Source organism: Rosa chinensis, chromosome 3, assembly GCF_002994745.2.
Source record: "Rosa chinensis cultivar Old Blush chromosome 3, RchiOBHm-V2, whole genome shotgun sequence".
NCBI classification, from domain to species: domain Eukaryota; kingdom Viridiplantae; phylum Streptophyta; class Magnoliopsida; order Rosales; family Rosaceae; genus Rosa; species Rosa chinensis.
Window position 1 is genome coordinate 25247869 of NC_037090.1, and position 23143 is coordinate 25271011.

Consider the following 23143-nt stretch of genomic DNA (forward strand, 5'->3'; position numbering starts at 1 on the left):
AGTCTGAGAGATGTTTGAACTGTCACCAACCCTCTTCTTAAGGAGAGAAACAAGGAACACTGGGTGAATGCGGGAATGGCTAGGGACATCAAGCCTATAGGCCAACTTTCCAATCCTTGCAGTGATTTTGAATGGGCCATAATATCTGGGTGATAGTTTGTTGGATTGCCTTTTCATCAAAGATTGTTGGCGAGCTTGATGAAAATGTTATTGAACCAAATTTGTGATTGTGGATTGGTTGCTAGCTTTTTGTGAATTGGTTTTTATTTTTTTGGTATTGTAGGGATGAAGTGATGGCAGCAAGCTAAATTTGCTAGTTTGGAAGTGATGAACATGCCCGAAATGGAAAATTTATCAAAAAATTTCAATTATGAAATTGGGCTCGAAAAACCCAAGGGACCGGCCTGTTTAATAATGGTCCGAGCCATATCGGTCCCTGAAGCTAGAAAACGAAATTTGAACCCGACTCGAGATATCAGGCTTAGTCCCTAGCCCTGTAAAATCCATATTGGGCTTGGCCCGTGCCCAGGCGTAGAGCAAAGGATGGACTGCCTCTTACACAATGTTATACATTTATGTATATTTTTCGATATGTAAACCTACTATACGGCCAGTATGGTATACTAATAGTATCCAGTATAGCATACCGTAGCCGGGATGAATGATCCAATCGATGTGGCTCAGTCGACCTGAAAAGTCAGCAGGCTAAGATTTCAGCCCAACACGGTTTGGCCAAGTTCGAACTTTGGCTGGTTCAACCCATTCGGCCCAAAATGCCAGCCCTAAGAAATAGCGATGGATGGACTATGATGGAAACAAATACAAACTTCACGATTTAAGTAGGTAGCTAAACATTAGCTTCTCTCTGAGTTTTCCTAAGCATAACAACAGTTGGTAGAATTGATAAAGGAAATGTTAGAATCACCCAACAGTTGTTGGCTTCCTGAATTAGTCGAGAATACGATGTTCTTGACAAACCAAGATCAATGACACAAATAGCAGATTAAAATAACATGGACAACGGATTATGAAAGGGAGATATCTGAATGCACCGGAAATTGTCAACTGGAAGTTTTGAGTTGATAATTTGATTCATGTAATATTCAGCAACTCATGAAGGGGATTGGCCATAATCGTAGCTTCAAGATTATCCATCTTTTTTCCACCATTCAATCAATATTATGGTGTGTGAAGTTATGTGCCTAGAATATCCGAATGGAAAATTACAAGAAACTAGGAGTTCTCCTATAGACTTCAACGATCAGAAATTATTTGAATATATAGAAAATTATTCCAAATGAACGTTGGCATAAGAACATGAGTTTATGTACAGTCGGAGCCAATAAACTAGCCTACTAGCAGTACAAGAGTACAACTGTGATTTGCCACACAATTAAAAACCCAATCCCCTTAAGTTAAGGAAGATCATAACATTGATAATGTAAAAACAAATAATTCAAGCAGATAGTTGATAATCACCTCATCAATGTCAAAGGACAAAGTTGTAGTAAAAGGTGAACACTTCCTAGAGTGTAAACAGTGAAGTAGTAATACAAGGGCACTTGAGCAGGGGAAAGGCTAATAAAACAAAGGCAAAGAGCACATACAACATAGTGCTGACCAGATGAAGAAGAGGCTTTCAGTTCAGTCTTCTCCTTCTTGGGGCACGGGAGTCTCCACTGTCCATGTCTGAAACCCTTGAAGCTTCATTTCTTCTTCTGGAAGATGAAGTTGAAAGGGAAACCATTGAATCGATTTCCACAGCTGTGTCCATTTGACTCTCTGAATTTATAACAGCTTGAATACTCGAGAAAGAGTCTCTGTCATCAACTGGTGGAGGCGGCTCTTGATTTCTAACTGCAGGTGTAATAGGATGGTTATGGAAATATGCCTCCACCAACCTTTCAGCAGAACTCAATGCAGATGACAGAGAAGAAAGTGTTGCTCTATGTGATTGTGTTCTTCGAAGTAGCATGGACTGAAGCCGGCGGTTATCTCCTGTATCAAGGCTAGTAATGTTGTCTTGCGTTAAATCTACAATTTCAGTTTGTGCCAACTGAATTTGCTCTCTGCGCAGTGCTCGAGATGTTAGGATCCTATTTAACAAGCCATTTGTTCTTTCAGCTGCAGTTTCCCGGGGAGTATCTTCTGTTGGCTGAACCAAATCCCGAGACAAATCAAATCTGCTTCCAAGGCGTCGAATCATCTCCTCCACCGGAAAAGTAAATGCATTCCTCTGAATAGTTTGCCTCAAGCTTTCAACCCGCCGTGCGTGAGGCCTAAGAGGGATCTTAAGATTTGAGTCATCATCTGGCTCACGAGCATTGTTCCCACGGCCATAAATTGGAGTCACATTCTTGAGAGTTACCTCTCCCTTACAAACTGGGCATTCCTTTGCATCGGAATGCACATGTAACCATCGGTACAGGCATGGCCAACAAAACAAATGACCACAACAAGTCAATACAGGATCCCTAGCCAAGTCCAGACAAATATTACAATCAAAAAAGCTACCATCATTGCCACTGCTCTTTTCAACATCATCCTTCTCCTCTGAAGTCTCATTTTCTAAAATCCCATTGATATTTTCACACTTTTTAGGCACATCGTTGCTTCTCTCCTCTGCAGCAACACTACCCTCCCCCGCTTGTAGTATACTCGAAGTACCAGAATCGACCATCAATTGACTCAACTCTGACGAAACATTATGCGCCTCAGGTTGTGGCCATCTCCGTCGAAATGGATTAATCCCATAAGCTTCCGCAATTTGGTGAATAGGCTGCTGGTCAATCCAATTCTCCAAATTCACAGGCTCAATCGACATGGTGGCAGAAGCCGGCTCGGGACCAGGACCCAGATTCAGGTCAAGGTTCATTGCATCAGATGTCTCCTCACCCATCACTCACTAACCCAAAAGGCTTACTCGATAAGGAAAAAAAAATACACAAACCCAGATAAAAACCCCTAACTCCACCACATAATTGAAGAAACCGCCATCACAGATCCCAAATTCAAGAACCCAAAATCACAAAACCCTAATTATTGCAGAAATACAAACGAATCCGTGCAACTAAAAACAAAAACAAAAAACTCTAAATTAATGGGGATACAAAGAAGGGAAACAAAAACCCTAAATTGAACAAACCCAATTCGTAGCCTTTATAAGTAACCCAGAAAATCAGAAAGTCAAGCTGGGTTTAGGTCAACAAATTGGAAGGGCAATGGTTCTTGCGGTATCAATTTCTAGAGGGTAATCTAGGGTTTCAGAACCTGATAAATAACAAAATTATCAGAAAAATTAAAAAAAAAATACAAAAAAAAAAAATCGAAGACCTGGGTTGCGAATTGACGGTGTTGATGGGTGAGCTATAGTTGCAGTGATTTGCAGACCCACTGAGCCAGAGGTGGGTTTGGCCCGAGTCGACTCGCCATAAGCAACCCGACCCTCTTGATTAGCGATCTAGTCCACAGAGACAAGGGGAGGGAGAGGGAGAGAGAGAGAGAGATGAGTGACCGCAATGAATTTAGGAGAGGCCAGCCAGAGAGAGATGATCCTTGTCCTCGGCACTCTATGCCTTCCAGACCTTTTTTTTTTTTGTTTTTTGTTCGATTGTGATGGACGGCTGTGATGAGGGCTGTGGCCCCCAGACTCTGCCGCAAACTCAGTTCTACTTGTTGAAAGTGAAAGTGAAACTGGTACTTTCTACAATGGGCTTTGGAAAGTCTTTAGAAGTTTAGATGTTGCATGAAACCGAAACTAAATTTTGGGCCTGTCATCAGTGGGTTTGATGCCCGGTTAATCAAATTACATGTTTTTTTTCTTCTTTTTTTTGGTCTGGAAATAACTTCATTACGCCAAAAGGCAAGAGAAATACAATGAAAGAGGAAAGCAACAACTAACTGAGGAAGAGCTTATAACAGCCAACTAAATAAACTAAACAACAGCCAACGAAAGTAACTAAGAAGGGAAAGGAGAACAGCATCGCCTCAAAAGTCCCGATCACTAACTTAAGGACGGAGGGCCAGGTAGTCCATCATTTCTCAAGATAGACAGCAAAGAGGTTGGAGGCCTATTGGCCCAATTACATGTTATGACCATATCCTCAAGATGATATAACAAGAAGTAATTTTACTCGTTCTCTAATTAGGTGTTCAACAAAAAGGTCTAGAACGTTGAAATCGGTTAAAAGTAAAACATTGAACTCAGGGTCTCAATTAAATTGTCAATGTGTGTGACAGTATTACTACATGATTGAAATAAAATAAAACACCCGCTAATATTATGGGCTTGGGATTATGATTGTTGAACCAATTCGGCCTAAAATGCTTGTCAATAGCCCAAATATAACAAGGAAAACATAGGAAGACTAGTGTAATGACAGCGTCCACTTTAAATTGTTCGGGGTCTACATTCGATCAATCACTAGCAAGAGCAAATTCCAAATAGAGCTCCGACAAAGCCATTACATCTCATATTAGCGGAAGCGAAAATATTGAAAACCTTATTTTGAGTAGGGAGATATGGTGTATGAATGACACACAATATCTGAGGCGTACAGCCCAAAGACATGTACAAAGTTCCTAGAGAGAGATATGGAGAAAACTCTCAAAATACCTGATAATAGAGTTACTCTGATAAAACTTCTACAAAATACTCCTCTACATCTTACTCAACTAGACTAGCACATTTATTTAGGCCTACACTAGACAATGCCATAAGTATAACAATTATAACAAACATAAGTACTAAATTGTTAGAATAACATCAAACATTTCTAACTCCCATAACCTAAGCCACTGACTCTCACTATTATTTTCACTATTACTCTCAACATAATTCTAAATTAATTTTATTTCCAACATCCTCCCTTAATTTAGAATTACTCTAACTTCAAGTTTTTCAAAGTTCTTCATTAGGATTCTTGCTCCATTGCCTCTTTTTCTTCAACTTGCTTATTTTTCTCTTTGTTATTGCTTCACTATGGTCTTTAAGTTCATTTCTTATCTGCTTCTTCAATCAATGCAAGCACCTTCATTTACTTGTTGAATTTTGCTTCTTTCGTGACACTTCTCTAGTCACTTTGGGTCTAGGGAGCTTTTTTCTCTCTCACAACTTAGAGAACTATATTGTCTCCTTCTAGGTGAGATTCTCTTTGCACCTCACCAATGTTTGATACCGTTCACACCTCTTGGAGCTTCCGTGAACTCTGACATGTTGTTGCCTTCATCGACTTCATTGGAAAAACAAGTATCTTCATGTTGTGCCTTGAGGGAAAAAGTTTCTTCTGCCTACCTTTGGCCACTAGAGAGTACTTTTCTCTAGGACGTTCACCCAATCTTTGTTGTACCATTTTGCCTTTAGGGAGCCTTGTCAACTTCTTTGCACCATTGTGTCTTTAGGGAGCCTTGTCAACTTGACATCATTGTGCCATCTTCATCTTCATCTTAGGACTTTTGCCACTTCCAAGGAGCATTTTCTCTTGGCACCTTTGTGTCAATATGTTTCATTTAGGGACTTATACCCTTCATTGTTTTTTTAAGGGACGTTAACCCTTCACCTTCTATCAGGAATATTAATCCTACATTCTTTCAGGGACTTTAACCCTTCATTCCTTCTTAGAGACTTTTCCCCTTCACCAAGAACCACATTATCATTTTTTTTTTCTTCTTCTTCATCTCATCTCTTTCTCCCTCTTTTTTTCTTCTATTCCTTCCCTTCCCTAGACCCAATTTGTTTTCAAAAATTCTATAAATACCAATTTTCTCACCTTAATTTCTCACATTAAAATTTTCAAAATTTTTACCTCTCCATCTCCTCTATCAATTTATTCTTCGTTTCCTTCAATTGTCATCCAACAATAAGAGATCCAGGTTCTAATTGGCAAGTCGATGAGGAAATTCAATTATGCGATTCATTGACGCGTATCACCATATGCCTCATCACTGGCAAATGTATATCCTTCTCAAATTTAAGGGAAGAAGTTGACATCGATTATGTGCAATTGAGTATAGGTCCACCAACAAACCAAACTCCTCAAGCTCTCTAATCTCAATTAATTTAATATATTGTTTTTCATATTCTATAGTGTATGATTAATCTCATTTATAAATTAATTAATTAATCAAAATGGAAGTTTAAGATTATTTTGAATTAATGATATATTCAAATTTTGAAGTGTGAATAGCGGATTGGCAATCAAATTACCTTTTATTGGTGTATTGTGTAACTGGAGACAATTGCCCATTTTACATGAATAGTGGATTGATAGTTGCTAATTTGGTAGGAAAATCAGCAATTGCCCTTAGTACATGAGTGCATTTGCTCTTAAAAAAAGCCCCATGAGTTTTTTCAAGTCAATTAAATAAATCAAATGTTGTTCTAAATAAAAACACAACTGATAGAATTTTTTTTTAAAGAAAGGAAGTACTTTTGGACATATGGTTTTGTCAAAATTCCTAGCCGGTTTAAATAAACATATAAAGTATCACCTCCAATTTAAAAGACAATTATTCAACAACTAAGATACAACTAAATCAAATACTCTAAGGCCATCTATAATCCTAGGTCTAAAGTAAACTTTTTGGACCTTATTATTCCATCTCTAGCAGCAAGTTGGGTCCATTAGAGCATATGCACCCATAAAAGTTAAATTTCCATTAGAGCATATGCATCCATAAAAGTTAAATTTAAAGTCTTCACTATAAAAATTAGACTCCAAAAAAAACACTATTCATCACTTTTGAATTCTCTTTACTATTGAAATTCTACCACAAAGGACTAAAGTCTAATGTCTAATTATTTTATTATTATTATTAATACTATTTAGTAATTCTTATTGGATAAGTACAAAATTATATGGTCCTACTTTAATAGGCATTCATATAAGCTATTCATTAGCTTCCTTGTATTTACATGTGCATGTGTGAGTTCCAGATTTAGCCTACCTTCAAGCATGGTTCAATTTTAGCCTTTTCAACATACTAACCTCTAGCTAGCCTATCTTAAAACCACCCTATTGGAGCTGACTTTTGCAAATTTGGGCATACATTATAGTTTACACTAGCCTGAATTCTATCGTTTATACATGCTCTTACAAAAAAAAAAAAAAAAACTAAGGGATCATTTATACCATGTTGTAGACTACGGCTGGCATTTTCGGCCCAATGGGCCGAACTAACTGATTTTCAAATCGGACCGAACCGTATTGGGCCAAAATATTGGCTTACCAACAGTTCGACTCAGCTGAGCCATATGGAATATCAATTTTGGCTTGGCTACAATATGAAGTTATACATATCATCGGTATATTGTACCGACCGTATGTACGTATACATACCAAAGAATACACATAATCCATAAAATTTATTAAGAGGCAAAGCTCAAACCCTAGACCTCTTACGCAGAGGCTTCACTCTCAACCACTAGAGCACGAGCTGCTCTTATTATAATTCATACGATTTTTGTATTTATTACTTCTTACGCGATAGAATTAAAACAAAACTAAAAATTCATTCCACATTCATCGTGTTGTTGTGTTGCATCAAATTACCCTTCTTTCACCTCCTTCCTATAAATCCAAACCCATTTTCACAATTTCACTCATTTCACAAACCCAAGAATCCAAGCAAAGTACTCCCAACCACAAACCTCTCAAATTTGCTTCCTCTATTTTCTTTTTAAGCTACAGATCTTCTACGGATCTGTACATGCAATTCACTCACTTCGGGAAGGGCAGACAAAAATAAAGAGGAGGCGTTTGCCCTTTATGCTTCTTCGTCTTCCCAGGATTGAACAATCTTAGTACCAAATTCCATGATTTCCACTGCAATTTTTAAGTTGCAAATCTCTGATTTCATCTCTTTCTTTGTTTTATCATCTTCTTTCTCCTCCTCCAGATCTAACTTAGAACTAGTCGACTGAAAACTCAAAACTGATCGATACCAACCGAGATCTCGTTTACCGACTAGTCGATATACCGATCTTGTCAGGCCGGTATTGGTTTGAGAATTGAGTTACTGACAATGGTCGGTTCGGCTGACGGTTGAGGCAAAAACGTCTTAATTTAGTACTGAGGCCAGGTCTACAAGTGGATGAAGAAGTGTTGGAGGTTGGTCCACTGTGTGCTATTTTTGTGGGGTAAATTATAATTTAGCATTGAATGATTGAATGATTGAAGTTGTGCAAATTATAAATCTTATTATTTGAATAAATAGTATTTTTAGAATGCCTAAAAAGTTAAGACCATTCCGATTGAAACCAAATTTGGCTTTCAATTCGTAAGCCAAGTTCTTGGGTCCCACCACTTTTTTTTTTTTTTTTTTTTTCTACATAAGAGAAGTTTTAAATTAAATACACACCCTTAATTATTTAATAATTTTCAGAAGAAAAAAAAAAGGACTAAAAAGTGGGAATAAAGCAATATGTTTTAAAAATATTTAATGCCATTGATTTCGAAATTCTAAATTATATGGTCTCTCACCCCATTTAATTACGATTTATTTAAGGAAAAATTAAATTAGATAGTTTCTAACTTTATTCTTATTTTAAATGAGGATGTCATGTATAGAAATTTATTGTATTTATAATTATAGAATAATATAAGGAATATATGATTATTATTCTAATAGATATATGTCTATTTTAATCATTTAACATATCTATAAAATCTGATTTGAAAAATAAAATAATAGAGATGTGTATTAAGTAGTTTGGAGTGTGTATTTAAAATTTCTCTCTACATAATTGTTGTAATATAACCTAGCATTTTGGCATTTGATGGCAGACTTCATTTGAGTTTTTTTTTTTTTTTTGGTGATCGGGGGAGGTTAGCGTTGTTAGCTACACACATATCCATGGAGGGTATCCTAGCAGAGCCAGATTATTCCCTCCAATGTGGGGTGCACCAACAGGCAACATGCACAGAGGCCCCGACCACCACTGGCCACTAAGCATAGGAGAGGGGGCTCGAACCTGGGTGTGGGGGTTCCACACCTGGAGGTTCTACCACCCCACCACTGGTCATTTGAGTTGAAATGCCAAACTAAAATATTGTGTAGAATATTTCTATTTTTTTTTATTTGAATGCGGAGAATACTTCTATTTACACAAGTTAAAATTTTTGGTACCTTCAAAGATTTTTTATTTATTTATTTTTTAACAAAATAGATAATATCATTAATATCAAAAGTCATGACAACATATCAGAAACACCGCTTATTAATACCTATTGGTTGGTGTATTGAAAGAATTTTTGGAAGACAACAAGTCTCAAGTAACACCAAATCAAACTAGTGAATCTTCAATCCTATATTGTCACACTCCGATTTTTAGACATAATTACAAATCAATATAATCCTAGAATTATACATGCATGATGGTTCAACCATCAATACAAAATACCTGAATTTTTTTTTTCTTTTGAACTAAGTACATAGTGATGCCCTGAACTCACAATGTCAATATATACTTAGGGATGGCAAAAATCTCCAGCGGGGCGGAGCTCCATTGGATATCCGCCCCTAATGGGGGGAGAATTCGGGGACAAATGGGGAATGGAGATGGGGATCCCCAATCCCCGCTATCTAAGATTGGGGATGGGGCGGGGATGGTATTGTGATCCTCATCCCCAAACCCGCCCCAATAATATAAACATATATTTAACTTATATATATTTTAATTTATTTTTTTATAATATAAATCACAAATATATACATTTACTACTTTACTTTAATAGCTACAGTTTTACTTTAATGGTGTTTTTGACTTTTGCACTCACTGAATTATGATTTATGAATTTAATCATATTTTAAATTTATTTGTTGTAGATTTTGATTTTAAAAAAGACAATAAGAGAAAAAATTATTTTATTTATTAAATTCTTATAGGGGATTTGGGGCGGGTTTGGAGGCTTAGTCTTCAATGGGGATGGGGACGGGGAATCCCCAACATATTTTTATTGGGGATTGGGGCGGGGATGGGGGTAGAAAATGACTCCGGGGCTGGGGATGGTATTGTGATCCCCATCCCCAATCCGCCCCATTGCCATCCCTATATATACTCGCTTTGCAGAGTCATCTGTTATACAAGTTTACGAATTAAATTGCCACAACAAAATAAACGTAAATGCTCCCCAGAGCTTGCTACATAGCGGAAGTCATAACAATGGCAAAGCCAACAAAATTTGCTTCCTACTTGTACAACTGCGAACACACTATCTCAGCTTCAGCCACAATTACCCTGACCTGCGAGATTAACCCCTATACCATCAAATAGTGCACCGGGTTACCACACAACAAACTCTGTAAGCTTATGAAAGCTTGTATGAGTAACTCAAAAACAACAATCAAGAAACTCACACCAATCCCAACAACACACCAATCAACCTCAAGAAATAACTGAACCATGATTCATTCCAACACTCCAAGTCCTTTTCTCAGAAGGAACAACACAAGTTACCTCCGTGACAAAAACATATTATTTGATAACTCAAAAAATCAATATGAAAATTCAAAGTCCCACATGGACAGTAAAGGAAAGAATACTCTCGAGATAATTTTTTAAACTACATACTTAAGAGTCTCAAGCAACCTCGACTGTTACCCCCATAAGCTATAATGGCAGACAGACTAGAGTTCTAAGTTCTAACTAATTGTAACCACTCGCCAGGCCAAAGGCATGGTTCCCGATTATGTGCCTTGGTCATCATCTGTGACAGTCACTATCTGTGACATATGATTTTTAGACCCATCTGGTCTTCGAACCAAACATTTGAATAAGTCACACCCGACCTAAAAATATTACATAAATCTAATAAAAGATTTCTCATTCCCTGCTCACCATCTGTGACTCTTGGTATAAAGACCAATACATTTAAAATAAGTTACGCTTGACTCAAAAATGTCACATCAAACTTAACAATTTTCAAACAATAGAAAACATCTTTTTTCACAATATTGTTTCCTGAAAAGTCACATTCAAAACAATAATATGAACACAATCATGCATATTGTTTCATCATACATCACACTCACAAGAATATATATATATATATATATATATGTATATATATATTTATATATACTTCACGTAAATACACACACACATGTAGTCATTCGCTCAGGAATGCCATTAATACCAACTGTAGTTTTCGGTTAAATAAATAACTCCCAAAACGATAAAGGTAACTCCGTTCGTAAATGAACATTGTGAGATTACTCACCCTGAAATTCCTGTTGCGTCTTCACACAACTAGATAACTTATAGAATACACTAGGGGTGGGCTCGCGAAACCGAAAACCGAAAAAAACCGCACCGAAACCCGAACTGAAGCCGAACAAAACCGCACAAAAAAGAAACCGAACCGAAAAAAAAAAAAAACCAAACTGAACCGATTATGTTTGGTTCGGTTTTCGGTTTCGGCCCGGTGAAAACCGAACAGAACCGAAAACCGAAACACTGTTCACTTTTGACAAAACGACGTCATTTTGTTTTAGGGTTAGAGACCAACTATATTCCCTTTCCCAGCCTTGAGCCCTCGTTTCTCACTGCCTCACTTCCACACTTCCACGACCCTATCTCATTTCAGTTTCTCTCTCTTCCTCTCGCCCTCTCTTTCTTCACTGGCCTCTCAGTTTTCTCTTCGTCATCGACAATTCGAGATCGCTAAGGACTGGGTTAAGCTCACAGTCCAAAATCGTCAGGCCAAGGTCTTGGTGGTCCCTTCTACCGCCTCTTTGGGATCTGCGTTTTGCTTGGAGCCGGATCGCGACCGTAAAATGTCAATTGCTTCAGGTTCGTTTTCTCTACCTTCTTCCTTCACACATCTCTCAGCTGGAGCTTCCTCCTTTCCCTCCAGGTCCATCTCTGCTCTTACTCTTTTCTTCAATCTTGTTTTCGTCGGTTTGTTTCGATTTAATCTTGCTCAGTTATCATCGTTGTTGTTTATTCTTCTTAATTTCAGATCCAGTTATGATTAGATCTTTTGTAAAGATCCAAGATTGGGGGGCGCTAAGTTTGTGAAGGAGATGGGGCTCAATTATCGAGCTGCACTTAGCAATATCACCAATTTCAAAAAAGAGGCTTTTGGGTATGTGACTTTTTCTTAGAATCTGAATCTATTTCTAGGTTTTCGTTCTGCCATAGACCCATTACAAAGTTGGAACTGACTCATATTTGATCCCCATTTTTTGGTGTCATTCGCGTCCTTATTTTTATTTTTTATAAGTTGAATCATGGATTTTTATTCTTGTTGTGCTGTTTTGATTGTCAAATTGAATTTTTGTTCTGTTTTACTGAATATGTTTTCAGATAGCATACTTCTCAGTTCTTACTTTCTCAGTCAATATTAGAAGACTCTCTGTAAGTCAAAATATTTCGATGAAGATCTGCTTCTACTTATTTACAGTTTTGTTTAATCTTTGTTATGTTTTTCTTAGTACTCAAGTGCAGTGTAAACTGTAAAGTATAACATGTTTCCGGTTCAATAATTGTAACTTGTGCACTTATAGATCAATTATTGACTCCTGCATATATCTAGTTTTAGCTTGGTGTAAAGCTAAGAAGTTTTGCTAATCATAAGTGTTTTTCTACCAGCTTTTAGAGAAGACGCAAGTTGATTGAAGGTTGGATGGCCAAACCAATATGGAAGCAGGTTGGTGGAAACTCGGAATTATGAGTTGACTGTGAATTGATTATTCCCTGAAAGACTATTGAAAGTAATCCATGTCAAGTATCATAATATGTGACTAGTACGATTGGTCAGAATTATGAGTAAGATTCTTTTTCTAATGCACATTAACTTTCTTGTGGCAGCTGGATGGGTTTATTATTCCTCTTCTACAAGGAAATATCCTCAAGTCATAGATTTCCAATTCTCAAGGAGGTGTACCTGTCGTCTAGGTATATTTTCATACAGATGATTATTCCTTGTAGTCATTGTCGTGTCTATATCAATTGAGTTTTGATATATAACCATGACATTATCATATGGCCACATATGGACAAGTCCTCATTACTGCAGGTAATTCCCATAGTTAGGTTCAAAAAATAATTGTTATTCGAGATAATACTATCTGATATGACCATTGATATGATCTGATAGTAGAATATGTATTGATTCCTCAGTAGACCAAACATTGTTTACATTAGTAGGCTTGGACATCAGACATATAGGCTTGGATAGTAAGTTTAATTATATTATATATTTCGCTGTCTGATTAATTTTTGGTCTACTAATAACTATTGTTTACCTTTGGCTTTCCATACAGAGGCTGTGCCTAGGGAGAATCCTCGAGTTCTTGAATGTGCCTGGCTTGACTAGGGAGAACGTAGCTAGTCATTTGCAGGTTTGTTACTCTATAAGTCTACATATAAGTTGATAGATGTGTATAAATTTGATGATTATATATGATGAGACTTCCTTTTTAAGCCATATAGCTAGCTATTAACACCAATTCATGTCACTTCCCATTTCAAGCAAAGAAAGTTATTATATTTTTTATTTATTAGAAGCATAGGACAAAGATTGACTGTGGCGTTTTATATTGATTTGGATTTAGAGACTGACTCAGTTTGTGTGATCTGAAATGTATGCAGGAGCTATGGCAGAGATTACAAGCATCAATTTTGAGACAGAAGAGGGATGCTCTTTTTTGTTTTGTTTTTCATGTCTTTTGCTTGTGTGGGTGGTTATTGGTTAATGGGTTGCTCTTTTATTTTATTTTTTTATATCGAAAAGGCTCCAATGGCCTTGATTCCTAATTTCCTAGTTTCCGGAGTAATTTTTGTAAGTAGATGGACTTGAATCTCTCGAGTCTACACCAATGTGTTTGATGCATAATTTTATTTTTTGGTGAGGAAGGGCCCAAAAGGCTAGCAAAAAGAGAGAGAATGAACTATAAAAAAGACTTGGAAAAAAAAAACACAATTATTAAATTATTTTTATTTTAAGAAAGTAAAAGTCTGTAAAAATCTGTTTTTCAAAAAAAAAAAAAAAAAAAACCGAAACTGGGCTGAACCGAACAGAACCATTCGGGTCGGTTCGGTTTTCGGTGTCAACTTCTCAAAACACAAAAACCTAACCGAACCGCACCGAGCCTAAATTCGGTTTGGTTTTCGGTTTAGGCTCGGAACCGAACCCACCCCTAGAACACATTATGTCAAGCACCTAAGGAAAATATGATCTCAATTCAGTACACAAATCACCAAGCGATTAAAGTTCGAATCCTCATTTGAACTAAAACTCATAAGTAACAACAATCGAGGCGAAACTTCATCTGAGACCACCCAAAGTCTTCGGAATAATTCTACAATCAATATATCAAAACTACAAGTTGATTGAACAACCGGATCCTCACGAATCGAAAACTAAGATAATCGAAACTACGAAAAATCCTAACATGATCAAACGATCTCCAAAAGTTACATATCATATATCAAAATGCTCGTATCGACGAGTAGATGATAAATGAAGTAAGAAATTGCCCCACACATGACCGGGCCATAGCCGGCTGCACTTGCACCGCACGCACCGCCGTGTCAAACTCAAAATTAGCTTGATCCAACTGTCCAAAATGTAGAGGATACTAAGTGGAGCAATTTTAATACCTGGGGTTCAAGCCAAATCGGCCTAGATCTCCACCACAAGCCAAAATCCACTGTTCACGTTGAGTTACAACTATACACTGAGAATCTATCAAAACCACCATAAAAAATTGATAGAGGAAGCTTCTACGAGAAAAATAAGATCGGTTTCACCTCCAGCCGTCGCGGGAATTGAGAGATATGGCCGGTTTTGTCGCCGTTTAACGTTACGACTTCGATCAGCCATGCTCGGTGTAAATAGCCATAAGCAACCACCGTAGGGAGGACCGGAACGAGGAGGCGAACACGTCTGTGCTGATCCCGCCGCCTGAAGTCACCGGAGATTGGAGAAAACAACGAGCCGGAAAACTGGGTTTGGGTCCGGGTCTGGTCAGCAAGAAGCTAGAGAGAGTTTGAGTTTCTAGAAATTTCTGGAATTTGCCCAAAAAGGAAAGTTTCGGATTTTGTGAAGATATTTCCAGAATTTCCTTATTTATACTAAAATTTTTGAAAATGGAAATAACTTTCAGTGACCATAACTTTCTCATATGCACTCCGATTTTCGCGTTTCGCATGTCCACGAACTTGTATCGATGTGTTCTACGACTTTCGTGAAGAAATTTTTTAGAGAAACTCAACGTATAAAAAGTCAAACTTTGTAACCCCCCTAAAATTATGATTTCCTAATAATTATTCGTTCAAAAAATACGTCCATTCCACCAACAACATATGAACAAGGCATAACAACAATAATTCGTACAACTGGTCCATTATTAATTGTAAGAATTAAATAACAAAAAACCAGTTCATCACATATATATACTCAATAATGGTGAAATTAAATAAATGTCGACTAAAATTAAAGATACGTCGACTAACATACAATGTGAAACTTGTTCGTTCTGTAGGTGTGAGAAAAAGACAGAGAGTAATCATAGTACAAAAATCTATTTTGGAATTTCATATCTCAAAGGGATGAGGAGAAAGGAGAAGAAAATTTTAAAGAGAGGTAGGAAAAAATCTATATGAATTTGCTAAACAAGGATTGATGGGGAAAACTCAGTACTAAGTGAGAAGGAAACATAGAAGAAGTGGATACGAAGTAGAAGAGAGAGAGAGATGTAATTGTAGAAGAGCAGCCAATGAAGAAGAGAGATGCAACGACACTGATGTAGAGGAGATGAGACTTCTGTGCAATCAAAATGCGAAAGAATATCGCGGTTGAGGCTGTGCAAAGCGAGATGGAATAGAAAACTGGTATAGAAGGTTTTTTTTTTTTTTTTTTGAAATATGGAGAGTACCTGGAGGCAAAAAGAAGAAGTTGACCCTCCAAACGGGAGGGCTTCAGGAGATACAAGAATGAGTTGAGAGTAGGGAGTTTCACAAGGGGAGGGCTCCACAATGAGTGCCATATAGTGGATCGAGAGCTGTTAAGCAAGATATCTAAATGAATAGAATTTTCAAATATATATAGGAAAATGAAGAAGAGGTAGCTTGTAATCTTGTATGAGCAAAGGGAGTGAGCGGGCAGATGAATAGAGGAATGCAGCTGCTATTCTCCAAGCAACAATTTAAGTTAAATTAGAAGGAAGCTATGGAGGAGAAGGGTTGATGGAATCTGGTGGGGAATTGAAATATGGTGGTTCTGCCATGATAATTGAGAATGAAAACTAAAGTGGAAAATGAAAGATCTTAGCTTGAGAACATAACAAGAATTTGAAGAAGAAAGTTAACAGAGTTGTGTTGGAGAGGAAATATCCCACATTAGAAAAGTGACAAATAAAATATAACTTATAAGTGGGTGGCTCTTACCCAATTGTAACGAGGCATTTTGTGATTAAAACCCAACACCTAATGGGTGGTTAAGTTGGGACAATATCAGTACAATGGTGGGTCACGGGCCACGCTTGTCGCTGTTTAAAATGGTATCAGAGCGGGTCTCTCTCCAATGTTTCTCCAATTGTCATGGGCCCGAATTTGGGTTCCTTATATTGCCATCGGAAAATTCCGATTGGATTGTTACCAAGTGTCTGATGTGGGTCTTGGATTGTTATATTGGCTAAGTCTCCAATATGAGACTTGTGTCCCAATTTCCATGTGGGAATTGGATTGTTAATTAATTTACGTGCAGACCTAGAGTTAGGTTGCACGTGAGGGAGCGCGTTGGAGAGGAAAGATCCCACATTGGAAAAATGACAAATAAAATATAACTTATAAGTGAGTGGCTCTTACCCAATTATACCGAGACATTTTGTGATTAAAACTCAACACCTAATGGGTGGTTAAGTTGAGACAGCATCGGTACAATAGTGGGCCACGGGCCACGCTTGTCGTTGTTTAAAAAGTTGAAATGGAAATTGAACGAAAAGGAAGGATTTAGAGATGCGGCTGAAAGTAAAAATCTAATCAAACCAGTAAACCTTCAATCCTTTATGCACTCAATAAAGGTGAAAATGAAGATATGTTGACTAACTAACCATGCAAAACGTGTTCGTTCTGTAGGTTAGTAACGCGGGCATTAGGTGATAGGAACTGACACTAGAATCAACGACTAACACTGCTGAGATCGAGATTGGCTTGAGGTTATTTACCGACTTTATTTAACCTCATCCATTTAGTGCAATTCAAACCTTTAAAATTCATAACCTTTTGTGCTTCTGATTAACAAAGAAATTCATTCTAAATTTCATCGAATTATGCCAAATAAAAATGTCATTTCCCAAAGTTTATATAAGACCAAGTTTTCATCGTACACCTCTAGTCTCAGAATTTGTTTTTTAATTGATTATGTTATCTTTGATTAGTGCTAGTAAAACACGAATTTTGATTTGATTTTGTTCCAAGCAGTACCGGCTGAATTCATATTCCTGCCAATGATGACAAAGAAAACCTTCCAACGAAAGGTGGCATGACGGTGACAATCATTTTGTGGATTGAGAATGTTGGAAAGTGCGACCAGTTTCATTAATAAAAAAGATACGTCGACAGCAGGGATCGAACCTGCGCGGGCGAAGCCCAACAGATTTCAAGTCTGTCTCCTTAACCACTCGGACATATCGACTATCTGTTAATTCCCCCCAGTTTGACTATACTACTAATCAACTCCAATGAATCGACAACAAAGCAATGGTGAGGTTACTCAGAAGATCTCTCTCTCTCTTTGGAGTTCTTTTTCTTGGAAATAGATTTGAATATCCACACATACATTTAATTTTACTAGCTTTCTACATATATGCTTTACATGTGTAACAGTTTTTTTTTTTTTAGAAAATGAATGAAATAAAACAGTTCTTGCAAATAGAACATAGTGGGGAAGAAAAGTGAATGCCATTGCCACTATAGCTAGAAATTTTATTTAGGACAGTCAAAATATAAATAGCTATTACATTGAAAAAAAATCGTTTGCTAACATAATTTCTCATGTAAAATCTTTAAATAATTGACTTATACCTAGCTATATTAGATTGATTTATTGAAAAGTATCGATTATGATTATCTCTATATTAATAGAAATTGAAAAAGAAATGCATCAACCAAAAAGTAAAGAGATAAGATTATACATTTAATTGGATTAAAGGTAAAGTCGAAAAAACATTATTGTCATTTGTTAGTATTTAGGAGGATCATTATGGTATTATTTTATTTATTTATATAAAAAGTTCAATTAATCAATAATTAAAATGAAAATATGAGAATGGTCAGCTGACCCTTCTCGCCCCCTTCTCTCTATGCCCATGGATAGTGGGATTATTTTATTCTATTTGTAATTGTTAAATTTATCATTGTGATTTATTTTTTCTGAAAGTTTTTAATTTTATTTTAAGATAATTTCTATCAAAATTTTCAATTTTAACTAATAAAACCACTTCTCGTAAAAATAAGATAATAAACTGCTTAATAGCTTAAGACTGTCACATCTCCCTAATTTATTAAAAATATAATATAAAATATTGTAATAATAATTATATAAAAAAATCATAAATAGCGGCACAAAATGTTAGTTTTTGAAAGGAAGAGAGTGAAAATGGATTAAAATGATAATCAAATAAGTTGTATGGTGAGACACCTGATATATCACGAAATGAGGCAATTATCACATATATAGGATAAAATTTCCACCTGAACATATGTGACGTTTAAGATGTGAGTAGGACAATAATCAAGATGCTCTTATACATTTCCTAAACAAAAACTAATTGATACGTACAAGATTGCATATCAAATGACTAGCAGCTAATAGTAAGCTCATCAATACTCATATGCACTCAAATTTAAATACTTATATTCTTTACTATTCTTAACAAAACAAAAGTCAATCGATATTTATTGGAGTGTGTGTCAAACGACTGATAACTAATGAATAGTAAGCTCATGATACTCAGACGCAAGACGTACTCTATGTATACTATTTCTAATAAAAACAAAAATCAATTAATACACACGACAGTACGTGTCAAATGATTAATAACTAATGAATAGTACGCTCATTGATTCTCATAAATACCACTCTTTTAATTTTTAATAAAATAAAAAGAAATTAATATATACGAGAGTGTGTTATTATACTGACATGAACCGAATTTTTCACTTCTTTAATCTTTACTAGAGTAAATTTACGTAACTAATGGATGCATAAGCTCACGGAGAAAGGCATAGTGGAAACTGCAGAGTGCAGAGTTGGAGACTGGTGGGCAAAGTCGAGGTAAAAAGAAAAAAACGTAAGCGAAAATGGGAAAAAGAAGGAAAAAAAAAAGAAAAAGGAAAATGAAAACAAAGAAAGGCATCTGCAGGGGTAGCTGTTTGGGCGTGCGGGACCTACCTGGTGGCGTTCTTAAAAGTAGAAACGATAAAACTACCCACTCCCATCATTTTGTATTCCCTCCTCTCCCTTCCACCCTGGCACAGTCGTCCGTACCCTCCCCCCCCCCCTCTACGATTCTCTGCCCTTTTACCGTCTCAGCCGGTTCCCACACGCGCGCCCCGCTCCCCCATTTGACCCCTCACACGTGCCTGTCCCTCTCTCCTCCCCTCCTTATTACTACTATTCCCTTCTCTGTGGTGCAACAAATAAAAAGCAACAATCTATCTTCTCTCTCTCTCTCTCTCTGTCTCTCTCTGCCGGGGGTTGTAGTTTTTGATTTGGATTTTGTTGGGTTTGCACCTCCTTCTCTGTCTACCCAGCTCTCTGCTCCTTCCTGCCTCTACGTTCCATCAGAATCCGGCACAGTTCCGGGTCTTCTTCGAAGCTCCAATATTTCATCTTTAACCCGATGAGGATCCGGAAAAGACAGGTCCCGTTGCCCCTCTCTTCTCTCTCTCCCGTGCCTCTACCAGATCCCCACCTCCTCAACCTCAACCACTGCTCATCATCACCTCCTCTGGTGCAACAACAACAACAACAACAACGTATCCACCACGATCCAAAACCCTCCCAACGACTTGATCATGTGGGCCCTCTCCCTCATCCTCAGCCGTCTGATCATCCCAATCGCCCCCGGCCGATTGGAGCAGCGAGCGACGACGGCTGTGATTTTTCCGGGGAGCTGAAGAAGAGAAATTACTGCTCGGTTAGTGAAACAATCACGCCCCCATTTCTGGTTTTTACTTGTGTGTGCGATAGATTAAAATAGTGGTGGTGCACTCTCGTTTGCACCCATGAGAGCGTGAGAGTGTGGATCATATATTTGGAGTTGATTATTACAGGAGACATTGAAAGGGGAAGACGAAGATGGATCAAGAGATCAGGCAGAGGAGAAGGGTAATGATACCAGGTAATCAATATCAGTAATACATAAAGTTTCCCATCTTTATTTCATGAAATCCAGCTTGTAGTAAAAATGAAGGAGACCAAGAATTTCTAATTAGTTTTAATTAGTCATCCCAGCTCATTACTGAAAATTAAAAAGAAAAAGAAGAAAAAATAGAAAATATTTGCTGGAAGTAAGTGGAAATATACTGTTGTAGGTGTTTTTATATCAGCTTTGGCTAGCCACCATACCTTCCCATCTAATCCAATCCTCTCCCTCCTCTTCTTTTTTCTCCATATTGGCTAACAAATTAAAGTACCCATGCGGTGCACGTTAGCATGGGATATTCTGGTCCAAAGATATTAAAATTATTGTCTTTTATTTTCTGGTGGTTATTTTCTTTTCATCTGGTCTGTGAACTCTTGAGGTGCAACTATGCGTGTGGTTGTGGTTGATTTTTAGGAAGGGAAGCACATTGGGTGCAGAAACTGTATCTGGGTTTCCTTCAGAATCATCAAGTTCTTCTCATCGAGGTCAATAATTCTTGTTTCCTTATGTAAATTGCTCATGAAATAATGTCTCTACGATTTCTTCTAGCTCGTGCTGAATCGAGTTTGTTGAATTGCGTTTTGCTATTGTTTAGTTCTTGGGAGATGGTTTGAGGGAGAGAAAGCGTTCCCATTCAAGAAGCGAAGAGGGAGCTTCGGGGAGGCGACGAGAATGGAGAAGGAGAAGAAATTAACGCAGACCAAGATGGACAAGAAATGTGATGGTCAACAAAGTGATGATAAGAAGCAAGAAGATAGAGTAATTACGAAAGAAAGCCTCGACCATACTGTTGGTAGTGGTACGAGTCCAAAGAAGAGAGCAAGAGGCAATGCAATAATGGAGGGGTCGAGGTGCAGTCGAGTTAACGGAAGAGGATGGAGGTGTTGTCAACAGACACTTGTCGGGTACTCTCTTTGCGAGCATCACTTGGGCAAAGGAAGGCTTAGGAGCTTGAACAGCGTCCGAAGTCGCTCTTTTGCGAGTTCTGTTGGATCCATAGAGACCAAGTCCAAGCAATTATCAAAACCCTCGTGTTTGGAGCTGCCAAAGGAAGAGGAGCGTAAACCTGATACGCTACTAGATGTCAATCATCATGGTGAAGATCAACGACACGAAAATGAATACGGTGAAGAGAAAAAGCCGTTGGTGGTTACGAAGAAGAGAATGAAACTCGGTATTGTAAAGGCACGATCCATGAGCAGCTTGCTTGGGCAAACGAACAGTGCAACTGCAGTGGATGATGAGAATAACAAGTAGGTCAAAGTATTCGTTCAACTATTCGGTGTAGTTGAGAGTTACGAGCAAAAATTGAGGTTTGAAGTGTGAATAACTAGCTAGCTTGGTGCAACTATACTTTCAACTACTTGCAATTTGCGTGTGTGATTCGATCTGAATGATATAAACAGATGCTCGATAAAGTGTTGGATTTATCATTGTCATGATCCTCTTTATAATCTTCTTGTTTACTGCTTTTGCTTCGCGTGAGTGATGGGTTTATATTAAACAAGTAGATGCAATCGAGTCTAGTTTAATTGCAAATTAATGTAACTTTAATATTGGAAAGAATATTTATTTCAGATGTGGGGAACTACACCAGGAGACCCTAGTTCAGTTATTACTGTACATCTTTTGACCAGGTATGCCTATAGATACTATATATACTTCGTCAGTATTTCAATTCAGTAAGAAAAAAGAAAAAGGAAATTAAGAAAGAAAAAGAGATGGTTTTATCAGTAGCACACTGGTTGCTTTGTTCGCTACCACCCGAGAGGCGGCCGAGAAGCAGAAGATTAGAGAGTCAGGCTGAAAATTCATGTATACATAGTGGTCTAATGACAAATGCCGATGATGGCGGAAGCTCGGAAAGTAGCCGTATGATGAGGAAGGCGGGGCTGGTATGGTGTTTTTGGTTTTAATGCTTTAAGGTTGTTGTTAAGATCATTTACAGTTATATTTAAGAACTCGAGTACTGAAACTTGAAACTTTTTGAAATGATTTTACCTCAACTTGAAGTTCACTCGATCTAGGGGGAAATAGAGAGAGTGAACTACGTAAATAAAGCTTGTTCATAAATCTACGTATATATACATGCATAAGTATGAAAAATGAACACATTCTGCAAGCTAGAAAGTAAATTTGGGTTTTATCAAGAGTAAAAAGTAATTTATTGCAGATCGAGGTTGTTTCTGACATTGCACATTGATCATTAAGATTCATTAAGGTTGACTAAGAGCTTAGTTAACGTTAACACCAAGATAATGTTGCATTATATTATATGGGGCCTAGTAAGGGTTGTGCAAAATTATGAAATGCAGCATGTCCTTCATCAGTTTCGACAAGTATATTTATTTTTGATTAAGTTTGAATCTGTGCTCCTTTATTTTGGTTACATTCTCCTCGATCCTTTTATGTACTGCTACCTGAAACTGACAGAAAGAATAGATGATAGGCCAGCTTATGTACCTGATGGTTATTGGTTAATGTGGTCACATATATTCGAGAATAGTGTATGTACGTCTTGGGTTGAACATCTTTTTGGAATGGAGAGTTGGAGACAGTTTCTAAGTGTTCTTTGGCAACGATGCTCTCTCTCTCTCTCTCTCTCTCTCACACACACACACACACACATTGATGAGTCCATTGAGTCTTTTGATTTTTCTCCGATTGTTGTCTACAAGTTTATGTTGTAATTGTGTCTGTTTTGTTAATTATACTGTCTCGGCAGACTAAGTGAGGATTAACCTTGATCTAAGGTTGAGAAGTTGTT

General features: G+C 37.3%; 2 protein-coding genes and 1 non-coding gene across 3 annotated transcripts; 1 reads left to right on the forward strand and 2 right to left on the reverse strand.

Moving 5' to 3' along the window:
* Nucleotides 1–1381: 1381 nt before the first annotated feature.
* On the reverse strand, nucleotides 1382–3567 carry LOC112192562 (ORC ubiquitin ligase 1). Its single transcript, XM_024332355.2, has one exon. It carries the CDS (start codon nucleotides 2897–2899, stop codon nucleotides 1640–1642), a length of 1260 nt encoding a protein of 419 aa, XP_024188123.1. The 5' UTR covers nucleotides 2900–3567; the 3' UTR covers nucleotides 1382–1639.
* A 13993-nt stretch (nucleotides 3568–17560) lies between these two features.
* Nucleotides 17561–17642, reverse strand: TRNAS-UGA. Its single transcript has one exon. It is a non-coding gene; the product is annotated as a tRNA-Ser (tRNA).
* Nucleotides 17643–19632: 1990 nt separating this feature from the next.
* Nucleotides 19633–21815, forward strand: LOC112195097. Its single transcript, XM_024335451.2, has 4 exons — nucleotides 19633–20148; nucleotides 20285–20352; nucleotides 20791–20861; nucleotides 20972–21815. Exons 1-4 carry the CDS (start codon nucleotides 19852–19854, stop codon nucleotides 21631–21633), a joined length of 1098 nt encoding a protein of 365 aa, XP_024191219.1. The 5' UTR covers nucleotides 19633–19851; the 3' UTR covers nucleotides 21634–21815.
* The last annotated feature ends 1328 nt before the right edge of the window (nucleotides 21816–23143 follow it).

Coding starts and splice junctions, on each gene's coding strand:
- LOC112192562 (XM_024332355.2), bottom strand. CDS start 2,899: ATGGGTGAGGAGACATCTGATGCAATGAACCTTGACCTGAATCTGGGT.
- LOC112195097 (XM_024335451.2), top strand. CDS start 19,852: ATGAGGATCCGGAAAAGACAGGTCCCGTTGCCCCTCTCTTCTCTCTCT. Junction 20,353..20,790: donor GAGAAGGGTAATGATACCAG/GTAATCAATATC, acceptor GTTGATTTTTAG/GAAGGGAAGCACATTGGGTG. Junction 20,862..20,971: donor ATCAAGTTCTTCTCATCGAG/GTCAATAATTCT, acceptor GCTATTGTTTAG/TTCTTGGGAGATGGTTTGAG.